The sequence below is a fragment of the Aethalodelphis obliquidens genome, unplaced genomic scaffold (assembly GCF_003676395.1).
Source record: "Aethalodelphis obliquidens isolate GAN/ISIS:26980383/991018 unplaced genomic scaffold, ASM367639v1 scaffold1, whole genome shotgun sequence".
In the NCBI taxonomy this organism is placed as follows: Eukaryota; Metazoa; Chordata; class Mammalia; order Artiodactyla; family Delphinidae; genus Aethalodelphis; species Aethalodelphis obliquidens.
In genome coordinates, this window is record NW_020837945.1 from 66878260 (window position 1) to 66898026 (window position 19767).

At 33.5% G+C, this 19767-nt stretch overlaps 1 protein-coding gene across 2 annotated transcripts in view; it reads left to right on the forward strand.

Annotated features, from left to right (window-relative positions):
- Positions 1 to 19767, forward strand: part of STXBP5L (syntaxin binding protein 5L) — a 362740-nt gene that overhangs the window by 275360 nt on the left and 67613 nt on the right. For both annotated transcript variants that reach the window (XM_027105973.1, XM_027105977.1), the window contains exons 20-21: positions 9622 to 9687; positions 16240 to 16332. In XM_027105973.1, the coding sequence (XP_026961774.1) occupies positions 9622 to 9687; positions 16240 to 16332 (159 nt within the window). The remainder of the gene's footprint in view (positions 1 to 9621; positions 9688 to 16239; positions 16333 to 19767) is intronic.

The window sequence follows — 19767 nt, forward strand, 5'->3', positions numbered from 1 at the left end:
AACCACGTCACACGTTAAATAACCTTTCCAGAATACAACAAATCTATGGAAGAATTTAGGGCTAACATCCAGTCAGCTGCCTCATCACCTAGTGCTCTTTCTACTTGTTATAATGACAAATTCTGCTAGTTAATGCTTTGTGGTTAAAGGTTTTTGTTTGTTGGTAATATCTATAATTTGACTACATAGTAGAAGTGCACATTTGAGAAAAGTTCACAATGTACATAAACAAAAGGACATGCTTGCTTGACAACTTAAAAGGTAGTTGAGAAAGAACATTATTAGAACAACCTTACCAGTGTTGAAGAGGTATTTACTTAAAAAAAAAAATTGATAATATACCATTTGCACCAAAGGAGGTTTGGAAGGTATGCTTAAGGTAGAACATTGTCAGAAAAGGTGCTTATGCATCAATTTCTAGTTATGCATTGGGAAATCCTTTGGAAAGTTTCAGTCCTATCTACAGACATTTTCTCTCTTTCACTGCATAGTTTGTTCAGAATGTGGGGAGTCATAACAGATCCTGGAAATACAAATCCGTAACATAAAGAAAAATTGAACGAAAAGGGGAAGATAAGAGAAAACTAGCAAAGAGAGGCAAATAAACATTTTCAAAAATGAATGGAGCGGGCTTCCCTGGTGGCACAGTGGTTAAGAATCTGCCTGCCAATGCAGGGGATACAGGTTCGAGCCCTGGTCCGGGAAGATCCCACATGCCATGGAGCAACTAAATCCGTGAGCCACAACTACTGAGCCCACATGCCACAACTGAAGCCCACGAGCCTAGAGCCCATGCTCCACAACAAGAAGCCACCGTGATGAGAAGCCTGTGCACCGCAACGAAGAGTAGCCCCCACTTGCTGCAACTAGAGAAAGCCCACGCGCAGCAACAAAGACCCAACGCAGCCAAAAATAAATAAATAAAATAAATTTATTTTTTTAAAAATGGAGAAAGTCAAGAATGGAGGAGGAGTAAAACAAATAAGAGGAATGCCTCAAGGAACAAAAACTAGCAAAAATTATGGTAAACAATGAATGGGAAAAGTCCATTTATTTAAAAAATATTTATTAAGCATCCTCTGTATAAAACATTTTTTAGGCAGTAGATATATAATGATGAATGAAATAATTATAGCCTCTTCCCTCAATTTATAAGAGAAAACATATAAAGAAATTCATAGATATACAATTACAGTTGAAAAAAGAAAGCAATCCTATGAAAGAGAAAAATTAGACGTGGAAAAGTTGGACCTATTTTTGAGAGTGTTGTTAGGGAAGGGCCTATCTGAGGAGGAAACATTTAAGTGAATCCTTACAAGATAAGAAGGAATCAGACAAAGCTTTGAACTTACACTTCTGACCAAGGTAGAGTAACAGGGACAAGATTTAACATCCTGCCTCAAACAAACAGAAACAGCCATAATAAATGAAGCTGTGGTTTTTAAGACATGGGACATCAGACAATGAAGAAGAGTAATTTCTGACAGATAAGAAACAATTGAACCCTATAACCATACCTCTTTATTGCCCTGAGAGAGTTTCTAGACCGCAGCAAAGGGAGAAGGGGAAACCCAAGAGGAAACCAGTCAACTCCCTATGCTGAGAAGATGGAGATGAGAAACTGGGGACACCAAAGCAGCTACAGATCCTAAAGAGAGGATCCCAGATATCTACAGTTTCCTCCTCCAACAGATCAACACATACCTATGATGTAGCTACACAGGGACAGGTAAAGAACCATCTGAAAGGATTAAAGGAAATGGTATCCAACACTCAAAGGGAATAGTGCCTATTTTTTCCCACCAGGCAGACTAAAAAAAAAAAAAAAATATATATATATATATATATATATATGAGAAATTCGCATCTGCTTCTAATTAACATTGTACTGGGGATTCTAGCCAGTGTAGTCAGGCAAGAAAAAGAAAAGTTATCCAGACTGGAAAAGAAGTTAAATCATCCTTTTTCATAGACAACATGATCATCTATGAAGAAAATCTAATGAAGTCTACAAAAGAGCTACTAGAACTAGTAAGTGAGTTTAACAAAGTACAGGATATAAGGTCAGTATACAAAAATCAATTTTATTTCTGTCAACCTGCAACACTTAGCCATAAATTAAACAACAGATGTGAAAGACCCATGCGTTGAAAACCGGAAAACATTTCTGAGAGAAGTTAAAGAAGACCTTAAAAAATGAAAAATTACATGTCTCAATATTATTAAGATATCAGTTCTCTCCCAATTGATCTGTAGTTCAATACAATCCCAATAAATATCCAGCAGACTTTTTAATAGAAATTGACAAACTGATTTCTAAAGTCCATATAGAAATGCAAAGGATTTATAGTAGTCAAAACAGCTTTGAAAAGAACAATCTTGGAGAACCAACACTACCTAATTTCAAGACTTTTTAAAAAATTAGTATGTTATTGAGTCAGGTTGGTATTGGTCCAAAGACAGATATGTTAATGGAACTCAACAGACTCCAGAAATACATCTACACATATATGGACAACCGATTTTTTTACAAAGATGCAAAGGTAATTAAGCAGAGAAAGAATAATCTTTTCTACAAATGATATTTAAACAGTTGAATATCCTCTTGTAAAAAAAATAACTTTGATCCATACTTTGTACTATATTTTTAACAGTTAACTTACAGTGGATCATAAGCTTTAATATAAAACCTAAAACCATAAATCTAGGAAGAAAGAAGAAAAATTTTGTTACCTTAGGTTAGGCAAAAGTGTTTTAGGTAATATACCAATGACATACTCCATAAAAGAACAAATGTATGGATAAATTGGATTTTTTCAAAAGTAAAAATTTCTGCTCTTTATAAGACACTGTTTTGAGAGTGAAAAGTTAAGCCATGGACTAGGAGAAAATATTTGCAAAGCATATATCTGATAAAGGACTTGTATCTAGAATAACATTTTTTAATTTCTCAGAACTCAATAATAAGCAAACAACCCAATAAAAATATAGGCCAAAAATTTGAATAAATAATTCACAAGTGAAAATATAGTGATAAAAATAAGAATATGAAAAGATACTCAAAAACATTCATTATTAAGAAAATCAAATTAAAACTACAATGAGATATAATAATACATCTATTATCATGACTATAATTTAAAAGACTGATCATACCAAGTACTGGCAAGAATGTAGAAAAAATAGAATCTCTTACACGCTACTGGTGGGAATGTACAATGGTATAACCATTTGTCAGGTTCTAAAGATTTAAACATACACTTATAATATGACCTAGCCACTTTAATCTAGTTATTTACCCTAGATAAATGAAAGCATATATCCTTACAAAGACATTCATAGCAGCCAAAAATTCAAATATCTTTAGTAATCAAAAACTAAAACAACTAAAATCTCCGTCAAAAACTAAATGAATAAACAAATCTCGTATGTTTGTTCATTGGTCTACTACGCAGTAATAAAAATGTATGCACTATTGATATGTGCTATACCATGGATGAATCTCAAAATAATGAATCTTACATTGAATTAGAGAAACCAGACAAAAAGGGCAGATACTGTATGATTCCATTTATATAAAATTCTAGGAACTGAAAACTAATGCAGAGTGACAGAAAGCAAACCAGTGGTTGCCTGGGGATGGGGAAGGGGCTGATATGGAGAGGGCTGGAAGGGAGGGTTACAAAAGGACACAAAGAAACTCTTGGATACATTTATTATCTTGATTGTAGAGATGGTTTCACAGGGGTGTACATATGTCAAGATTTATCAAATTAAATACTTTATAAATATGTCAGTTGAACCTCAAAGAGTTATTTTTTAAAAGAGAACTAGGCACATAAAGGGCAGGGAGAAGTGTATTCCAGGCAGAATGAACAGCTTATAAGAAGGTTCTAAGGTGGTTCTAAGGTGGTCAAGGACTTTAACTATCTTCTAGAAATAGAAGGTCAAGGAGGCTTGGGGTGTAGTGATTGAGAGGGAAAGTGGGTTAAGATTTTGATGTCTAGATGAGCAGGGACAAGATCATACAAACTTCTAAAGCAATTATAAGAAATTCTGTTTTGAGCAAGAAAATGATATGCTTTGACTTATATCTTAAAAATGTTATCCACACTGCTGAATGAAGAAAATATTGTGGGGCCAAAAAGAATGAAAGCCAGTATACCAGTTGGGAGGCCAATATTATACTCCAGGCAGGAAAAGGTAGCTTTGGCCAGGGTGATAGCACTGTTGTTGGAGAAAAAAGATAGGTGCAAGAATCACTTACAGAGCTACTAATTATAATTCAATTTGGGAGATCAGAAAGTGGAATCAAAGATTATTTCCAAATTTGGGCTTGAGCCAATGACTGTCATGATATTATTTACAAAGATGAAGAAACTAGGGTTGAGGCACAGTATGTTGGTAGGGAATAGAGTTCGGTTTTAGACATGTTAAATTTTGGTGTGTATTGTTTATCCAAGTGAAGACGATAAGTGGATAGGTAAACAAATCTGAATATCAGGGCTGTAATTTAGTATGTAATGTTCTGGGAATGAAGTTATGTAGGCATGGAGGGAGCAGAAGAAGGGAAGAGGGGACTTGTGGATAAAGAAACAGGAATTTCAACATTTAATTTCCAAAGGAAGAAGAATAGCCGGCAGAGAGGACTTGCCAGAGAGAAGAGAAGAAATGAGACTATTGCAGAAGCCAAATTAAAGGGGAGTGTTTCAAGAAGTGGTCAACCACATCAAATGCTACAGATAGGATAAGTAGGGTAAGCTTAGAAAAGGGTCTAGTGCGTGCTGTGCTGTGAAGGTTATTAGTGACTCTCTAAAAAGTAGTTTTGAAAAATATTGGGATAGAAGCTACAATTATATTAGACTAAGGAGTGGCAAGTGAGGAAACAGCACAACTAAATAACTCTTTTGAGATGTTTGGTTATGAAGGGGTGCCAAAAAATAGGTCAGTACCTGCATTGGAATAAAGTGTTAAAAGAAGGATTTTTTTCATTTTAGATAAAGAGCATATTTTAAAGTTGATGTGAATATTGAATGATCCATAGAGAAAGAGAGATTGGTGGTAGGGGACAGAGGGAATAATACCTAAAGAAGCAAAATCCTTCAGAAAGTTACAGGAGAGGAAATCAGAGCATATGTACAAAGATTAGTATTTAATAGGAAGTTTTCTCTATTGTAATAGAGAGGTACATAAAAGAAAAGGAGAAAGCTACAGAATCAGAGGGATAAGTTACAAAATGTATGATTTGGTTGAGAAATGAAACAAGTGATTTTCACATCTCTGCTTTTCAGTTCTGTATTTTAATAGGTTTCTTTTTGAAATCAGTTTGACAGTGTTTTCTTACTCCAAACTTTGTACTGAAAAGCACACTGATAAAAATATAAGGTTCCATCTTTGAATTCTAAAAAAATGAACAAAGAAATTAAAAATAGGGGAGATATTACTTAGTAATTTATGTGAGTTTTCTAGAGTTTAGTTTAATAGTAATTTCAGTGTGACTCGAACAAATAAAACAGCTAATATAACTTAGGGCAGTGGTTCTCAACCCGGCATGATTTTGTCCCCCAGAGGATATTTGGCAATGTCTGGAAACATTTTTTGTTGTCACAATTGCGGGGAGGAGTACTCTACTGGCATCTAGTGGGTAGAAGCCATAGATGCTGATAAACATCCTGCAATATATCACCCCACAACAAAAAAATTATTTGGCTAAAATGTCAATCAAATTTGAAAGCATTGAGACCAGAGAAGTTTATATGGTAAATGGTAATTTGGTAAGAACATTCCCAAAGTGTAGACTATTTATATATGTGAAGACATTTGTACACTGGGTATTAGTCTCCTAAAGAATATTGGTATTTTATTTAACATTCACAAGTTGCTACTTCAAATAAGATATTGATTAAATTATCCATTAAGACACATTATAGGTATATATTCTTATAAATCTTTAAATAAATGTTGATATAATTCATTGTACCCAAGGGGGTTTTGTCTTCTGATATTCAATTATTTATTTACCATAAAATATCTCTATCTGATCTTAACCGGGATTTACTATTTTCTAATGAATCACCATACAAATCTTCCAAATTTAGTTGTCCATTTGCTTTACTTATCCATATATCAAACATAACTTTCTCCACATAATCTTTGGGAAATCTCACCATTGAGTGTTCAATATATTATGAGGAAAAACACAATTATTTGGCATTACCCTGAGCACTTCAATGAATACCTACTAGTGTCAGTAATGGATTAACCAGTTTACCTGGTTTCCATTCCTTTGTTCCACATGCCTTCAATACAGCTTTAACAGTATTTCCAAGAGATTAGACATAAATGGAGGGGCTTTCCATTTCCAGATAGGATGTTGAAAGATATAAAAATTCTTCATCCCCATGGTAACAATGATGACACAACAATAATAAAATCCTGTGATAATAACAATGATAAAATTAAAATTATACTTTTCTACGAGGCTTCTGAAGAGTGGATTCAAAGAAGCCTTGATTAACTGAATTCCAGAGAGGTAAGAGCCATTCATAGATAAGCAGAACCCCCAGCTGCTTTTATACCTGGGGCAAGTGACTGAGCTGGACACAGGTCAGGAAAGGAATGGGCCTTCTATAGATGGACAGACTGCAAAGAATAGGAACAACTATAGGTTTAATGACTATCTGGACTGAACTGTTGAATGGGAATCTGAAATAGCTCTAAACACAAAATTATTCAGTTTGGCAATTCTCTGCCAACTAACCCCACCACTCTCAGAATTTTTCTGAGAAAGTGGCAGCAAATGAGAAAGCACAGAGAATTTATGCACTCTCAAAGTGCTTGCATTCAGGGGTTATTATAGAATTTGACCCAAGCTGAATTAAACTATCTGAAACTGCATCTCAACCCTCTTCCTGCACAAATACTGGGAAAATTAGGAATCAGCCCCTTGAGGAAGGGTTAGGGAAGTTTGAGTGTTGGATTGAGGAGCAAAGAGATTTTGAAGGGAAACCTAATCTAATTAAAGCTGCAGACCAGCCCTAGTTCAATTCAGTACTGTGTAGAATCTGATTGATTAGCACTTCACTTGAGTTGTCTAAGGACAAAAATTGGTAAGGCTATAAAAAACTTAAGCAACTCTCTTAACCAAATTGACCTGACATAAATAGACACCTACACCACACTAATGAAAATGTGCATTTTTTTCATTAGATGTGGAATATTCACAAATATAGACTGAGTCATGAAACAATAAAGAACTAAAATCAAGCAGAGTAAGTTCTCTGATCATAAAAGAAATTAAATTAGAAATCAGTAACAAATATGTCTTAAAATCCCCAAATATTTGAAAATTAAGAATAGCTCATGACTTAAAAAAGAAATCACAAGGGAATTTTAAAAATATTTTTAACTTAGTGAAAGTATAAACACAAAATATCAAAATTTGTGATATTGAGATGTTACTAAAGTAGTGCCTAATAGAAAATTTACAACATTAGAAGCTTAAATTAGAAAAAAGATCTCAGATCAGTAATCTAATAGCTCTACCAATATCAGACAAAATAGATTTTAAATCAAAAAATTTCACTAAAGAGGGACAATTTAAAATGATTAAATGGTCAATATATCAAAAAGATATAACAATTATAAATATATGCACCTGACAACAGAGCTACAAAGTACATGAAGCAATATCTGACAGAATCAAAGGGATAGACAATTCAACAATTATTGGTAATTTTAATACTCCACTTTTAAATATAATATGAGAACTAGGCAGAAGGCCAAAGAGGAAATAGAAGACTTGAAAAATGCCATGTATAAGACCTGTACACTCAAATCTACAGAAAGAAAATGTTTAAACATTATTGAAATGGAGGAGATACCATCTTTATGGGTTGGAAGACTCAATATTTTTAAGATATTTATTCTACCAAATTATCTATAGATTTATCACAACTCAATAATAATCTAACATATCTTTTTATAGAAATTGACAAACTGATTTTAAAATGTATGTAGAAATGCAAAGAATCTAGGATAACTAAAACACTTTTGCAAAAGAACAAAGTTGGAAGATTTCACTTCCTGATTACAAGATGTAATATAAACCTGCATTAATTAGATAGTGTGGTAGTCAAAAAAAAAAAAAAGACAAATAGGCCAATGATTACAGAATAGAGAATCCAGAACTTGACCCACACATACATGGTCAATTTATTTTTGACTAAGGCACTAACACAAATCAATGAGGAGGGAAAATCTTTTTAATAAATAATCATGAACAACTGGGCAAATAGGGGGAAAATGGACCTTAATCCCTACCTCACACCATAATCAAAATTAACTTGAGATTAATTATAGCCCTGAAAATGAAAGCTAAAAATTAAAAAAGTTTCTTGAGAAAACAAAGAGTGATATTTTCATTACCATGGGGTAGGCAATGATTACTTATATAGGAACCAAAAAAAAAAAAAATTCTAAAGAAAAGAAAAAAATCAATAAATTGCCCTTAAGGCAAATTAATCTTTTGCTCATCAAAAGACATCTTATTGTCACCAAGAAAATGGAAAGTTAAGTCACAAATGGAAGAAAATATTCACAATACCTACTTCCGACAAAAGACTCTTAAGCAAAATATATAAAGAATTCTATTGAAGATTTGGCACTACTCAGTTCTGTAACCTTAAATAGTTTAAGTTCTCCGAACTTACAGTTTCTTATTTATAAAATGTAAGGGTTGGGATAGAGTGTGACAATGGACATTTTCTAAAATTCTATGATTTTTTTGAACCTACAGCAAGTTTATTGGTACAAATTATATAAAGGAGGTGGTGGAAAGGAATATGAATAAAGATGGTTTGGGTAATTGACAATGGCTCTTAAGTACCCCTGGGTATGGGATTTACATTAAAGTAGAAACTCTGAATACTTATTTACAAAGAAAAAATATGAAACTCTCCAATAAGGGTAGGAAAACCCTAAGGATATTTTGTGAATGACACAGGAAAGCAGACTGGCAGATAGTGGGAATTACAAAATGTTTATTAATCTATTGTGCCTATCCTTATATTTTTCAGGAAAGTGACAATAGAATATAAGAAATATTAGAAATGAGGAAAATATAGTGCTTATTATAAGAAGGAATTTGATACCATTGAACAAATCATTTAGTATTTACTATACAATACTGCATTTTTATAAATAGGTATAATATTTAAAATTTGTTATATCTCCTTGAAGGTCTTTTAAAAAGCCAATAACCGTTTCTCTTGGAAGTGGAAGATTTGATTAGATCTTTTTAAAAACCCCTTCTACTTCATGTTTTTCTTGGTTTATTTTCAGATGAAACTACATCATTTACTAAAACAGTTACTTCATATGAAAAAATAAGAAAAGGACTTTTATATCTTTCCACCATCATATTCAGTTACCCTTTATATATCAGTTATTGCTTATTTTTTCCTATGTCATTGTTAAAATTTTTCAAAATAATTGTCATAACATAAGCATAGAAAAGTTCTCACAGGGGAAAAATAAAACCTTTTAAAACTTATAGGAATTAATAAGAATTATCTGCGAAATTTTAGCAAATTTTCTCATTTTTTGTCATTTTATTTTCAGGTTTAACTGAGCTGAATGACAGTCCAGTTCCCCTGGAACTTGAGCGTTGCAAGTCTCCCACTTCAGGTAAACATGAGTGGTATTTTTCAATCTTCTGAAGATTACTTCATTGCAGTAATCTACTGCTTTATCTTCATAATTCTTGAGAAATTCATAATTTTGGTAATTAGGTGTAATTTCATTTTGAAATTTAACCATAAGCAAATTCTATTCCAAAATAAAATAGAAATAAATGTCTTAAAATATTTATTACTTCCCAAAAAATTAAGATCAGAGGTATGAGTATAATACTTCTAAAAACATTTTAAAGGAAGTTATTTTGCAGATATATTAATAATGCTAAGTAAAAATTGTAATATTATACAGAAACTGTCTCATAGCTAGAGCTGAATTAGTGGGAAATATATACTGTAGGTGCAGTAAAATATGAAACCATCCCTCTGGATCATAGTTTTGAAACATGTATATTCATTGGCAAAAGAAAAATGATAATATATGTTGTGAGCCCATTATATTAAAAATATGAGTATAAAGCTTCTTAGGAATAAGTTTTTAAGGTCTGTGAAAAAAAAAGGTATAGTACAAATTGTTGGGTGTCAGCATTGTGAATAATTTGCTTTTTAAAAATTTTTTATTTACCTGATTTTTCTGTAATATACACATAGTAATGTGTAAATTTTTAAGCACCAAAAAATTAGGTATATCTTTGACATTGAATTGTAGATCTGTTTTCATAGAGTATCAAAAAATTATTTTTTTATTTAAATTATTTTATTTATTTTTAACTTCATGCAAATTTATAAACATTTAGTTATCTCTTTATAAAGCAATGAATTTTGACTTTTAGAAATTCAGCTGGAATTGTGACATTCTTCAATCTACTTCCTTAAGAGTTGTTAGTTGTTTATTGTTATTCTTCAGGAATGTAGGCTGAATAGAATCTAGTTGTGTCCTGTGTAAATTTCTGTTTTAATCATATCCATCTAATCCTTATTTTACTGCTTTCATGTTAAGCATGGTCTCATACATTTACCCTTTCTTTTGCATTCCCATTGGCACCATCCTAATATAGGTATTTATTACACCATACCTAGAATATTACAAAATTATTCTAACAGGTGTCTCTATTTTCCATCTCTCCCTCTTAGAATTCATTTTGCATATCATGTTGCAAAATTAATCTCCTTAAAATATTACTTTGATATTTTCCCGTGTCAGAAATCTTCAATTAAAATATAATTTAATATTCTATATCAAATTCAATTAATTTAACCTCACTTTAAATTCTCATCCATAATCTGAATTTGAATAGTAATACATTTATTAGGTTCTAATATCAAAAAGAAATAGAATAAAAATAAATTTCCCTCCCATCCTTCCCCATACATTGTTTCTACTCTCTTGAAAAATTAAACATTATTGGTAGTTTCTTGTTTATCCTTCCAGGCAACAAACCAAAAAGAAACAGACTTTTGCCTTCTGTTTTGTACAAAAATAGTAATATTATGCACTTCGTTGTACTTCGCTTGTTTCACTTTACAGTGTATCTTGCTTTCCATTTCATTACATAAAGTATTTTCTTATTATTTACATTTATATGATATTGAATTACATGTGTGTACTATAATTTATTTAATCATTTTACCAATTAAAGGACATATAGTTTAGTGCCAGTCTACTGCTATGTCAAACAATGCCACAGTGACTAACCTTGGTACATTCCTCACTTTAAATGTGTGCAGGTATATCTATCAGATAAATTCCTAAAATTGAAGTTGCTGGGTCAAAGAGTATACACCTGTTTAATCTTTATAGATACTCCCCAACTGCTCTTCTTGGGGTTTGCACAGTTCTCTCTCCTTCTAGCAATAACATGAAAGTATTGGTTATCAAATTTTTTTATCTTTGCAAGTCTGTTTGGTAAAAAGAATATGTCAATGCAGTTTCAATTTACCTCTCACATATTATAAGTGATGTTGAACACCCTTTTATATATTTAAGAGTTCTTTAAATATTTTTTGTAAATTATCTATTCATATACTTTGCCCATTTTCTATAGGGTTGTTCATTCTTTTTAAATTAATTAGTCCTCTTCATAAGTTAAGAAGATTTTCCCTTTATGACATGAGATCCAAATATTTTTCTCAATTTTAACTTTTAACTTTGCTTGTGGTATATCTTGCCTTAGAGCAGTTTTTTTCTAATCATTGATCTTTTCTTTTAAGGACTTCTTTATGCCCAACAATTTAAATACTATTGGTTATCTACTTTTTAACATTTTAGTAGAATTCCCCTGTCATTTACCCTTTATAGTTACTTATCTTGTATGTTTGTACTTTCTCTGAAAAATTTTTTCATTACGGAACATTTCTAAAAATATACAATACACATATGAAAAGATTGAGAGCCTTTCTTTAATTAGGGTAACTAAATTGATCTATTTTGCTGTTTAAACCCAAACAGTGGTTTTACTGGTTTTTTTAAATTTGTTTTTTAGCTTACTGATTTCTGCTTTATCTTTATTAGTCTCCTCTGTTTTCCTTCATTTTACTTTTTCCTTTTTCACCTTTTTGTGGTAGATGCTTAATTCATTTATATTTATTGTTTCTTACATATTGATAAAACAAGGCTAAATTTCTCTTTGAACTCTGTTTTAACATGTAATAGCTTTTGATATATTATGATTGCATTAACAGTATTTTCTATATAGTAAACAGTTTGTTTATATTTCTTTGACCCAAGAGTTATTTAATATAAATATGTGGCATTAGGTAGCTGTAAGTTTTACCTTATTAATCATGTTATTTAAGTCTCTCATGTCATTACTTATATTTTGATTACTTGACTTGTCAAAGATGGGGAAAAGGTGAATTAAAATATTGTATTAATCATGTGTTTCTGTCTATTTTTCCTTGTATCTGCTGTTTATTTTTTAAAATATTCATGTGTAAATATTCAAAGATATATCCATACATTCTTTACCATTAATCACCATTGTTCATTTCATATTGTGTCCTTCACCTGAATTCACCTTGTTTGCTATTAATACCACAACTCTTGCTTTTATTTGTAATTTCTTTTTGTATTCCTTGGCCTTACCTCTTTTGAGGTAAACTTTTTTTAAACTGAGGTGCAATATGTAAACCTCAAAGTGCATAATTCTTAAGAGTTCAGGTAGACTAGTTTTTACAAATGAATACACCAAGTAAACTTACCCAGATCAAGATATAGAATGTTACTGGAACCCCGGGCACCTCCCCTTATGCCCCTCTCAGCCACTAACCCCCACAAAGTTACCTACTATTCTGACTTTTATCATCATAGATTAGTTTTGTGGGTTTTGGACTCTCAGATGAATGGAATCATTCAGTATTTACTTTTATTTTTTGCTTATTTTGTTCAACATTATGTGTATGATATCTATGTTGCTGAATGATTTTTATTGATGTGTAATGATCCATTATATGAATATATCTCAATTTATTTATGCAGTTTATTATTGCTGAACATTTTAGGTGGTTTTCAGTTGGGGGCTATTATAAGTAAAGCTTTTATGACCAATCTTGTCTAATTTTTAATACAAATATAATTCATTTCTGTGTTACATGTATCTGGGAGTGAGTTTTGAGGTCATAGGGTATGCATATGTTCAGCTTCAGGAAATACTACCAAGTTTTCTAAAGTGGTTGCACCAATTTTACTTCCATTAACGGTGTATAAAAGTTCTATTTGTTCCACATACTTTCCAATTTTCTTTTTTCAGTTTCAATCATTCTGGAGTGTATATAGTGCTGTCTTGCTGTAGAATTAACTTGCAGTGCATATCCCTGATGTCTAATGATTTTGATGAACTTTTACATTTATTGACTATTTTTAATATCCTCTTTTATAAGATATTCAAGTATTTTACTCATTGTTATTATGTTGCCAACTTTCTTTGATATATAAGAAATTCTGCATATGTATGTAGATAGGTAGATACATACATAAAAAGAAGTACTTTTGTTGGATGTATATAGGGCAAAATATCTTTTCCCATTCTGTGCCTTGCTTTTACTCTCTTAAAGGTGATCTTATCATGAGCAGAAGTTTTTAATGCTAATGTTATTCAATTGATCAATACTTTCTTTTATTATTAGTGCTTTATGTGCTTTGTTTTATTTTTAAGAAAATCTTTGCCCACCCCAAGTTCATAAAACTATTTCCCTATCTTCTAGGAGGCTTATTGTTGTACCTTCACTTTTAAGTTCAAGTTCCATTTGAAATGTATTTCTGTGTCTAATGTGAGGAAAGAGTCAAGGTTTATTACTTTCATTTAGGTATCCACTTGACAAGGACCATTTATGAGAAAACTATCATTTCCCCCACTACACTGAAATGGTACTTTTGCCACAAATTAGTGTACTCTACCATGTATGTGCATGTTTCTAGACTTTATGTTCTATTTCATTTGTGTGTTTACCATTAATCCGATTCCACACTGTTTTAATTGCTGTAGCTTTATAGTATTGCTGGTTGTATAGGTCCTCAATTTTGTTTTTGTAGCTCTTTTTCAAGAATGCTATAGCTATTTTAGGTCTTTTCTTTTCATATAACTTTTAGAAAAAACGTCAGTTTGCACACAAACAAATATGTCTGGATAGTGATTGTAATTTTATTTCATCTATAGATCAGTTGGTCAGAAATGACATTCAGCAATGAATTTTCCACTTGGTATCTCTCCATTTATGTGTCTTCTTTACTTTAATATTTTTAGTCTTCTTTGTAGAGGTCTTACACATCTTTCATTAGCTTTATTACTCAGTATTTGATATTTTTATGTTGTAAATTTTTAAATATCTTTTTATTATTTTTTATGGCTAGAATATAAAAATAATTAATTTTTGTATATTGACCTCATGTCCGGAATATTTTATAAACTTATTTCAGTAATTTGTCAATTCTTTTAGATTATCTATGTATCCAATTATGCTCCCCCCTGTTAAAATGACAGTTCCATTTCTTCTTTCTAAGGGAAAAAATTAGCTAGGACCTCCAAAACAATGCTGAATAGATGTGGTGTTAGCAGATATCTTTTCTTTTTTCCAGTCTCAGGTATGAGTCTTTCAAGATTTCAGAGTTAATTATGAGGAATATCTCTGAGTAAGAGAGGTCAGAAATTAGGAGAGCCAGAAACTGATAATCATTTTATAACTCTGCTTTCCTACATGGATCTTAAACTCCCTTTTAGCCCAATAAACCACAAGTAATATAGGGTGAAGTTTAATATTTTATTAAATTAAATGTTAATAGAATAATAATTCTAATTAATAGAATGACTATTAAATATTTCCTTTAGGATGATGAGAGAGACAAGAGTAGGGATTGGGAGCTGAAAGGGTCCCAGTGAGCCAGCCAGAATGCTGATGTTCTCAGCTTCCAGGATAACAATCATTTCGTATTATTCATTCACCCAACTATTTAACAAGTAATTTACAATATCTACAGTTAGAGTGATATTATGATATCCACTGAGAATAAACTAATGAACAAAATTAACATACCCCATGCCAAATGGAACTGACAGTCTATCTGCAGAAACCAACATTAAAGCAATAGTTATACAAATTGTTATTATTTTTCCTTAAAGCTGTGTAACCATTTTTCCCTCACCAGGTAAGCTTGTGCATTTTGTGCACTGCATAAACATACATCCCAAGGGGGTGAGCAGAAGCTAACATGAGCCCTAGCTCCACTTACCTGGAACAGAACTGCAGTCCCCTAAAGGAAACAGCCCCTTTTTCTTTGGCCCAAGAAACTAACCAAGCCTTCAACTGTAGGGTTATATCTGCCCACAAGGTGTGCATTTTTCTAATTTGTCCTACTTGAAGGTTTGCCTTTAAAAATCATTATCCCAGTTCAACATCATTTTCTAGGTTAGCATTATATCCTAATACAGCTGCTACCTATGCAGCTATCCATCCTCATGATTCTCACTGTCCACAGTATACAACAGACTTATAATGCTACCAAATTCAAGTGAAGACTAGGGTGATAGAAATATTTATCCTTAAAAATATCTTGGGCTTCCCTGGTGGCGCAGTGGTTGAGAGTCCGCCTGCTGATGCAGGGGACGCGGGTTCGTGCCCCGGTCCGGGAATATCCCACATGCCACGGAGCGGCTGGGCCCGTGAGCCATGGCCGCTGAGCCTGTGCATCTGGAGCCTGTGCTCCACAACGGCAGAGGCCACAACAGTGAGAGGCCCACATACCGCAAAAAAAAAAAAAAAAAAAAAATCTTTATTAAAAAATATCACAAAAAATAATGTCACAAAATACTAAAAAAGAAGTAATCAACTCTGTTGTTCTCAAACCTGAGTTAGAACTAGGTCTCATAGCCTAGTTTGAATGCTGCCTCTGTGTGATTCTACATGTCTAGAACCCCGTTACATCCTCTAAAGAAGAATGCTTCTTCCTTCCAAAGAGTCCTCTGTTGAGGCAGTACCAAAATACTCAGGTAAAGGCACAAAACAGACACCCTTCCAAATAGTTATCATGAAATTCACCTCTAAGGTAAAAATACTTGGTTTACTTGGGCTAAAAATTACATGCCAATAGTTTTTTATTCCCTTCCTTTAGGACTTGCTACCAGAACTCCCGAGGCAGCACCAGGCTTTTATAGGAATGAAATACCAGCTGTGAGACAGAGGAATCAAGTACATCACTTGCCAGGTGAAAGTGAAAATCTCTTTTATGAACAAAGAAGTTATTCATACTCCATAATTTTCTAGACTTCACAATTTGTCTCAAAACCTTTATTCTTACTTGTTGTGCTGAAAACACAGGTCTCTCACGGTGAATGAAGACTAATTTTCCTAAAGCAGTGGTTAAAACTACAGACACCAACTTCAGGAGATATAAAGCAGGAATACCTAAGGCTTTTGACATTTGCCATAGAATTTAGATAGTGGTGGGGTTTTTTTTTTACTGTAAACCTGGATAATTTCATCAGGCCTATAAGAAAATAATGGAGTGGCCAACAGATAATTTAGGGAAAACCTAACAGCCAAAAAGTAGTTTTGTAAAAATTCTTCTTAACTCTTCATGATACAATTAAATATTTTCTGTGATCAGAAACAACTGTGATTATCATGGAAACTGCAAAGACTCACCTCAGAGGGGCACTGCTCTCTCAAAAGTAGTGAGCAGAAAAAAGGTCCTGTAAATTTTATGCAGATTCATTGAATATTTGATGCTGCTCATAGGGACCAAATCAGAATCAAACACAAGTTGTACAGCTTCTTAAATTAGGCATTCATTAAAAAATAGTTGTGACTAGATTTACAACTTTAACAAGCCTGAATTACCAATGTTCTAGACCCCAAGTAAAGTCAGTGACTAAGGAACCTAAAAATAATTGTAACCCACAATTTTCCAAGACAGCAGTTTCTTTTTTTTTCCTTGTGTAGTACAACACCCCTGTGATATGCCTTTTTTCTGATGAGAAAACTGAAGCTCAGAGTATTTAAATAAGTGGAGCTAGAATCCCAACTGAGTTTTATTTAGTTGTAAAGCCTAAGCTTTCCCCCTGATTTTCATTAATAAATTGAGAACAAAAAATATGGGAATTACAAAAAATAATCACAATTGGAATTATATGACATCCAGTCAGTGGAGACAAGATGGCAGAGTAGAAGGATGTGAGCACACCCCTTCTTACAAAAACACCAAAATAATAACTGCTGAACAATCAACCACAAAAAATGCTGGAAAATACCAAAAATGATCCTCTACATCCTACAAGACAAAGAAACCACAGTGAGACAGTGGGAGCACAATCGTGATAAATCCCATACCCACCAAGTGGTCAATCCACAAACTGGAAAATAATTATACCACAGAAGTTCTCCCACAGGAGTGAAAGTGTGAGCCCCACATCAGGCTCCCTAGCCTGGGGTTCTAGCAATGGAAGGAAGAGCCCACAGAGAATCTGGCTTTGAAGGGCAGTGGAGTTTGATCACAGGAATTCCACAGGACTGGGGGAGACAAAAACTCCACTCTTGGAGGCACACACAAGGGCTCGTGTGCACCAGGACCAGGAAAAAATGAAGATGCCTCATAAGAGCCTGGGGCAGACTTACCTGCTAGTATTGGGGGGGGTCTCCTGTGGAGGTTGGGGGGGCAGCTGTGGCTCACTGCAAGGACAAAAACACTGGTGGAAACTCATTGGTGTGATCCCTCCTGGAGGCCATCATTTCCTCTCCAAGATCTGGCCCCACCCAACAGCCTGTAGGCTCCAGTGTGGGGACACCTCAGGCCAAACAACGTACAGGGCAGGAACTCAGCCCCACGCATCATCCAACAGGCAACTTAAAGTCTTCTGAGCACACAGCTGCCCGTAAAACACATCCCCTGACATGGCCCTGCCCTCCAGAGGAAAAAGACCCAGCTCCAGCCGCCAGTGGGCAGGAAGCAGTCCCTCCCATCATGAAGCCTTCAGAAGCCTCTTAGACAGCCTCCTCCAAGACAACAGAAGCAAAAGAACTACAACCCCACAGCCTGCGGAATGGAAACCACAATCACAGAAAATTAGACAACATGAGACATCAGAGGAATATGTCCCAGATGAAGGAAGAAGATAAAACCCCAGAAGAACAGCTAAATGAAGTGGAGATAGGCAATCTACCTGAAAAATAATTCAGAGTAATGATAGTAAAGATGACCCAAGATCTCAGAAAAAGAATGGAGGCACAGATCAAAAAGATACAAGAAATGTTTAACAAAGACCTAGAAGAACTAAAGAACAAACAAACAGATGAATAATATCATAAGTGAAATACAAAATACACTGGAAGGAATCAATGGCAGAATAAGTGAGGCAGAAGAATGGATAAGTGAACTGGAAGACAGAATGGTGGAAATCACTGCTACAGAACAGAATAAAGAAAAAAGAATGAAAAGAAATGAAGACAGTCTAAGAGTCCTCTGGGACAATATAAAATGCACCAACATTCACTTTATAGGGGTCCCAGAAGGAGGAGAGAGAGAGAAAGGACCTGAGAAAACATTTGAAGAGATAATAGTTGAAAACTTCCCTAACATGGGAAAGGAAACAGTCACCCAAGTCTAGGAAGCACAGAGAGTCCCAGGCAGGATTAACCCAAGAAGGAACATGCAGAGACACACAGTAATCAAATTGAAAAAATTAAAGTCAAAGAAAAAATATTAAAAAGAACAAGAGAAAAATCAACAAATAATATACAAGGGAACTCCCATAAGGTTATCAGCTGATTTTTCAGCAGAAATTCTGCAGGCCAGAAGGGGTTGGCAAGATACATTTAAAGTGATGAAAGGGAAGAACCTACAACCAAGAATACGCTACCCAGCAAGGTTCTCATTCAGATTTGATGGAGAAGTCAAAAGCTTTACAGACAAGCAAAAGCTAAGAGAACTCAGCACTACCAGACCAGCTTTACAAAATATGCTAAAGGAACTTCTCTAGGTGGAAGAGAAAAGGCCACAACTAAAAACAAGAAAATTACAAAGGGAAAAGCTCTCTGGTAAAGGCCAACACACAGTAAAGGTAGGAAATCATCCACATACAAATACGAATTCAAAACCAGCAATTGTGAGAAGAGGAGAGTACAAATGCAGGATATTGGAAATGCATTTAAAATGAAAAGATCATCAACTTAAAACAATCTTCTTTATACATAGAGTGCTACATCAAAACCTCATGGTAACCACAAATGGAAAATCTACAAAGATACACAAAAAAGAAAAAGCAATCCAAACACAACATGAAAGATATTCATCAAATCACAAGAGAAGAGAACAAAACAGGAAGAAAAAAGACCTTCAAAAACAAATCCAAAACAATTAACAAAATGGAAATAAGAATATGTATATCAGTAATTACCTTAAACATAAACAGATTAAATGCCCCAACCAAAAGATAGAGTGGCTGAATGGATACAAAAACAAGACCCATATATGTGCTCTCTACAAGAGACCCACCCACTTCAGATCTAGGGACAAATACAGCCTGAAAGTGAGGGGATGGAAAAAGGTATTCCATGCAAATGGAAATCAAAAGAAAGCTGGAGTAACAATACTCATATCAGAGAAAATAGACTTTGAAATAAAGACTGTTACAAGAGAAAAAGA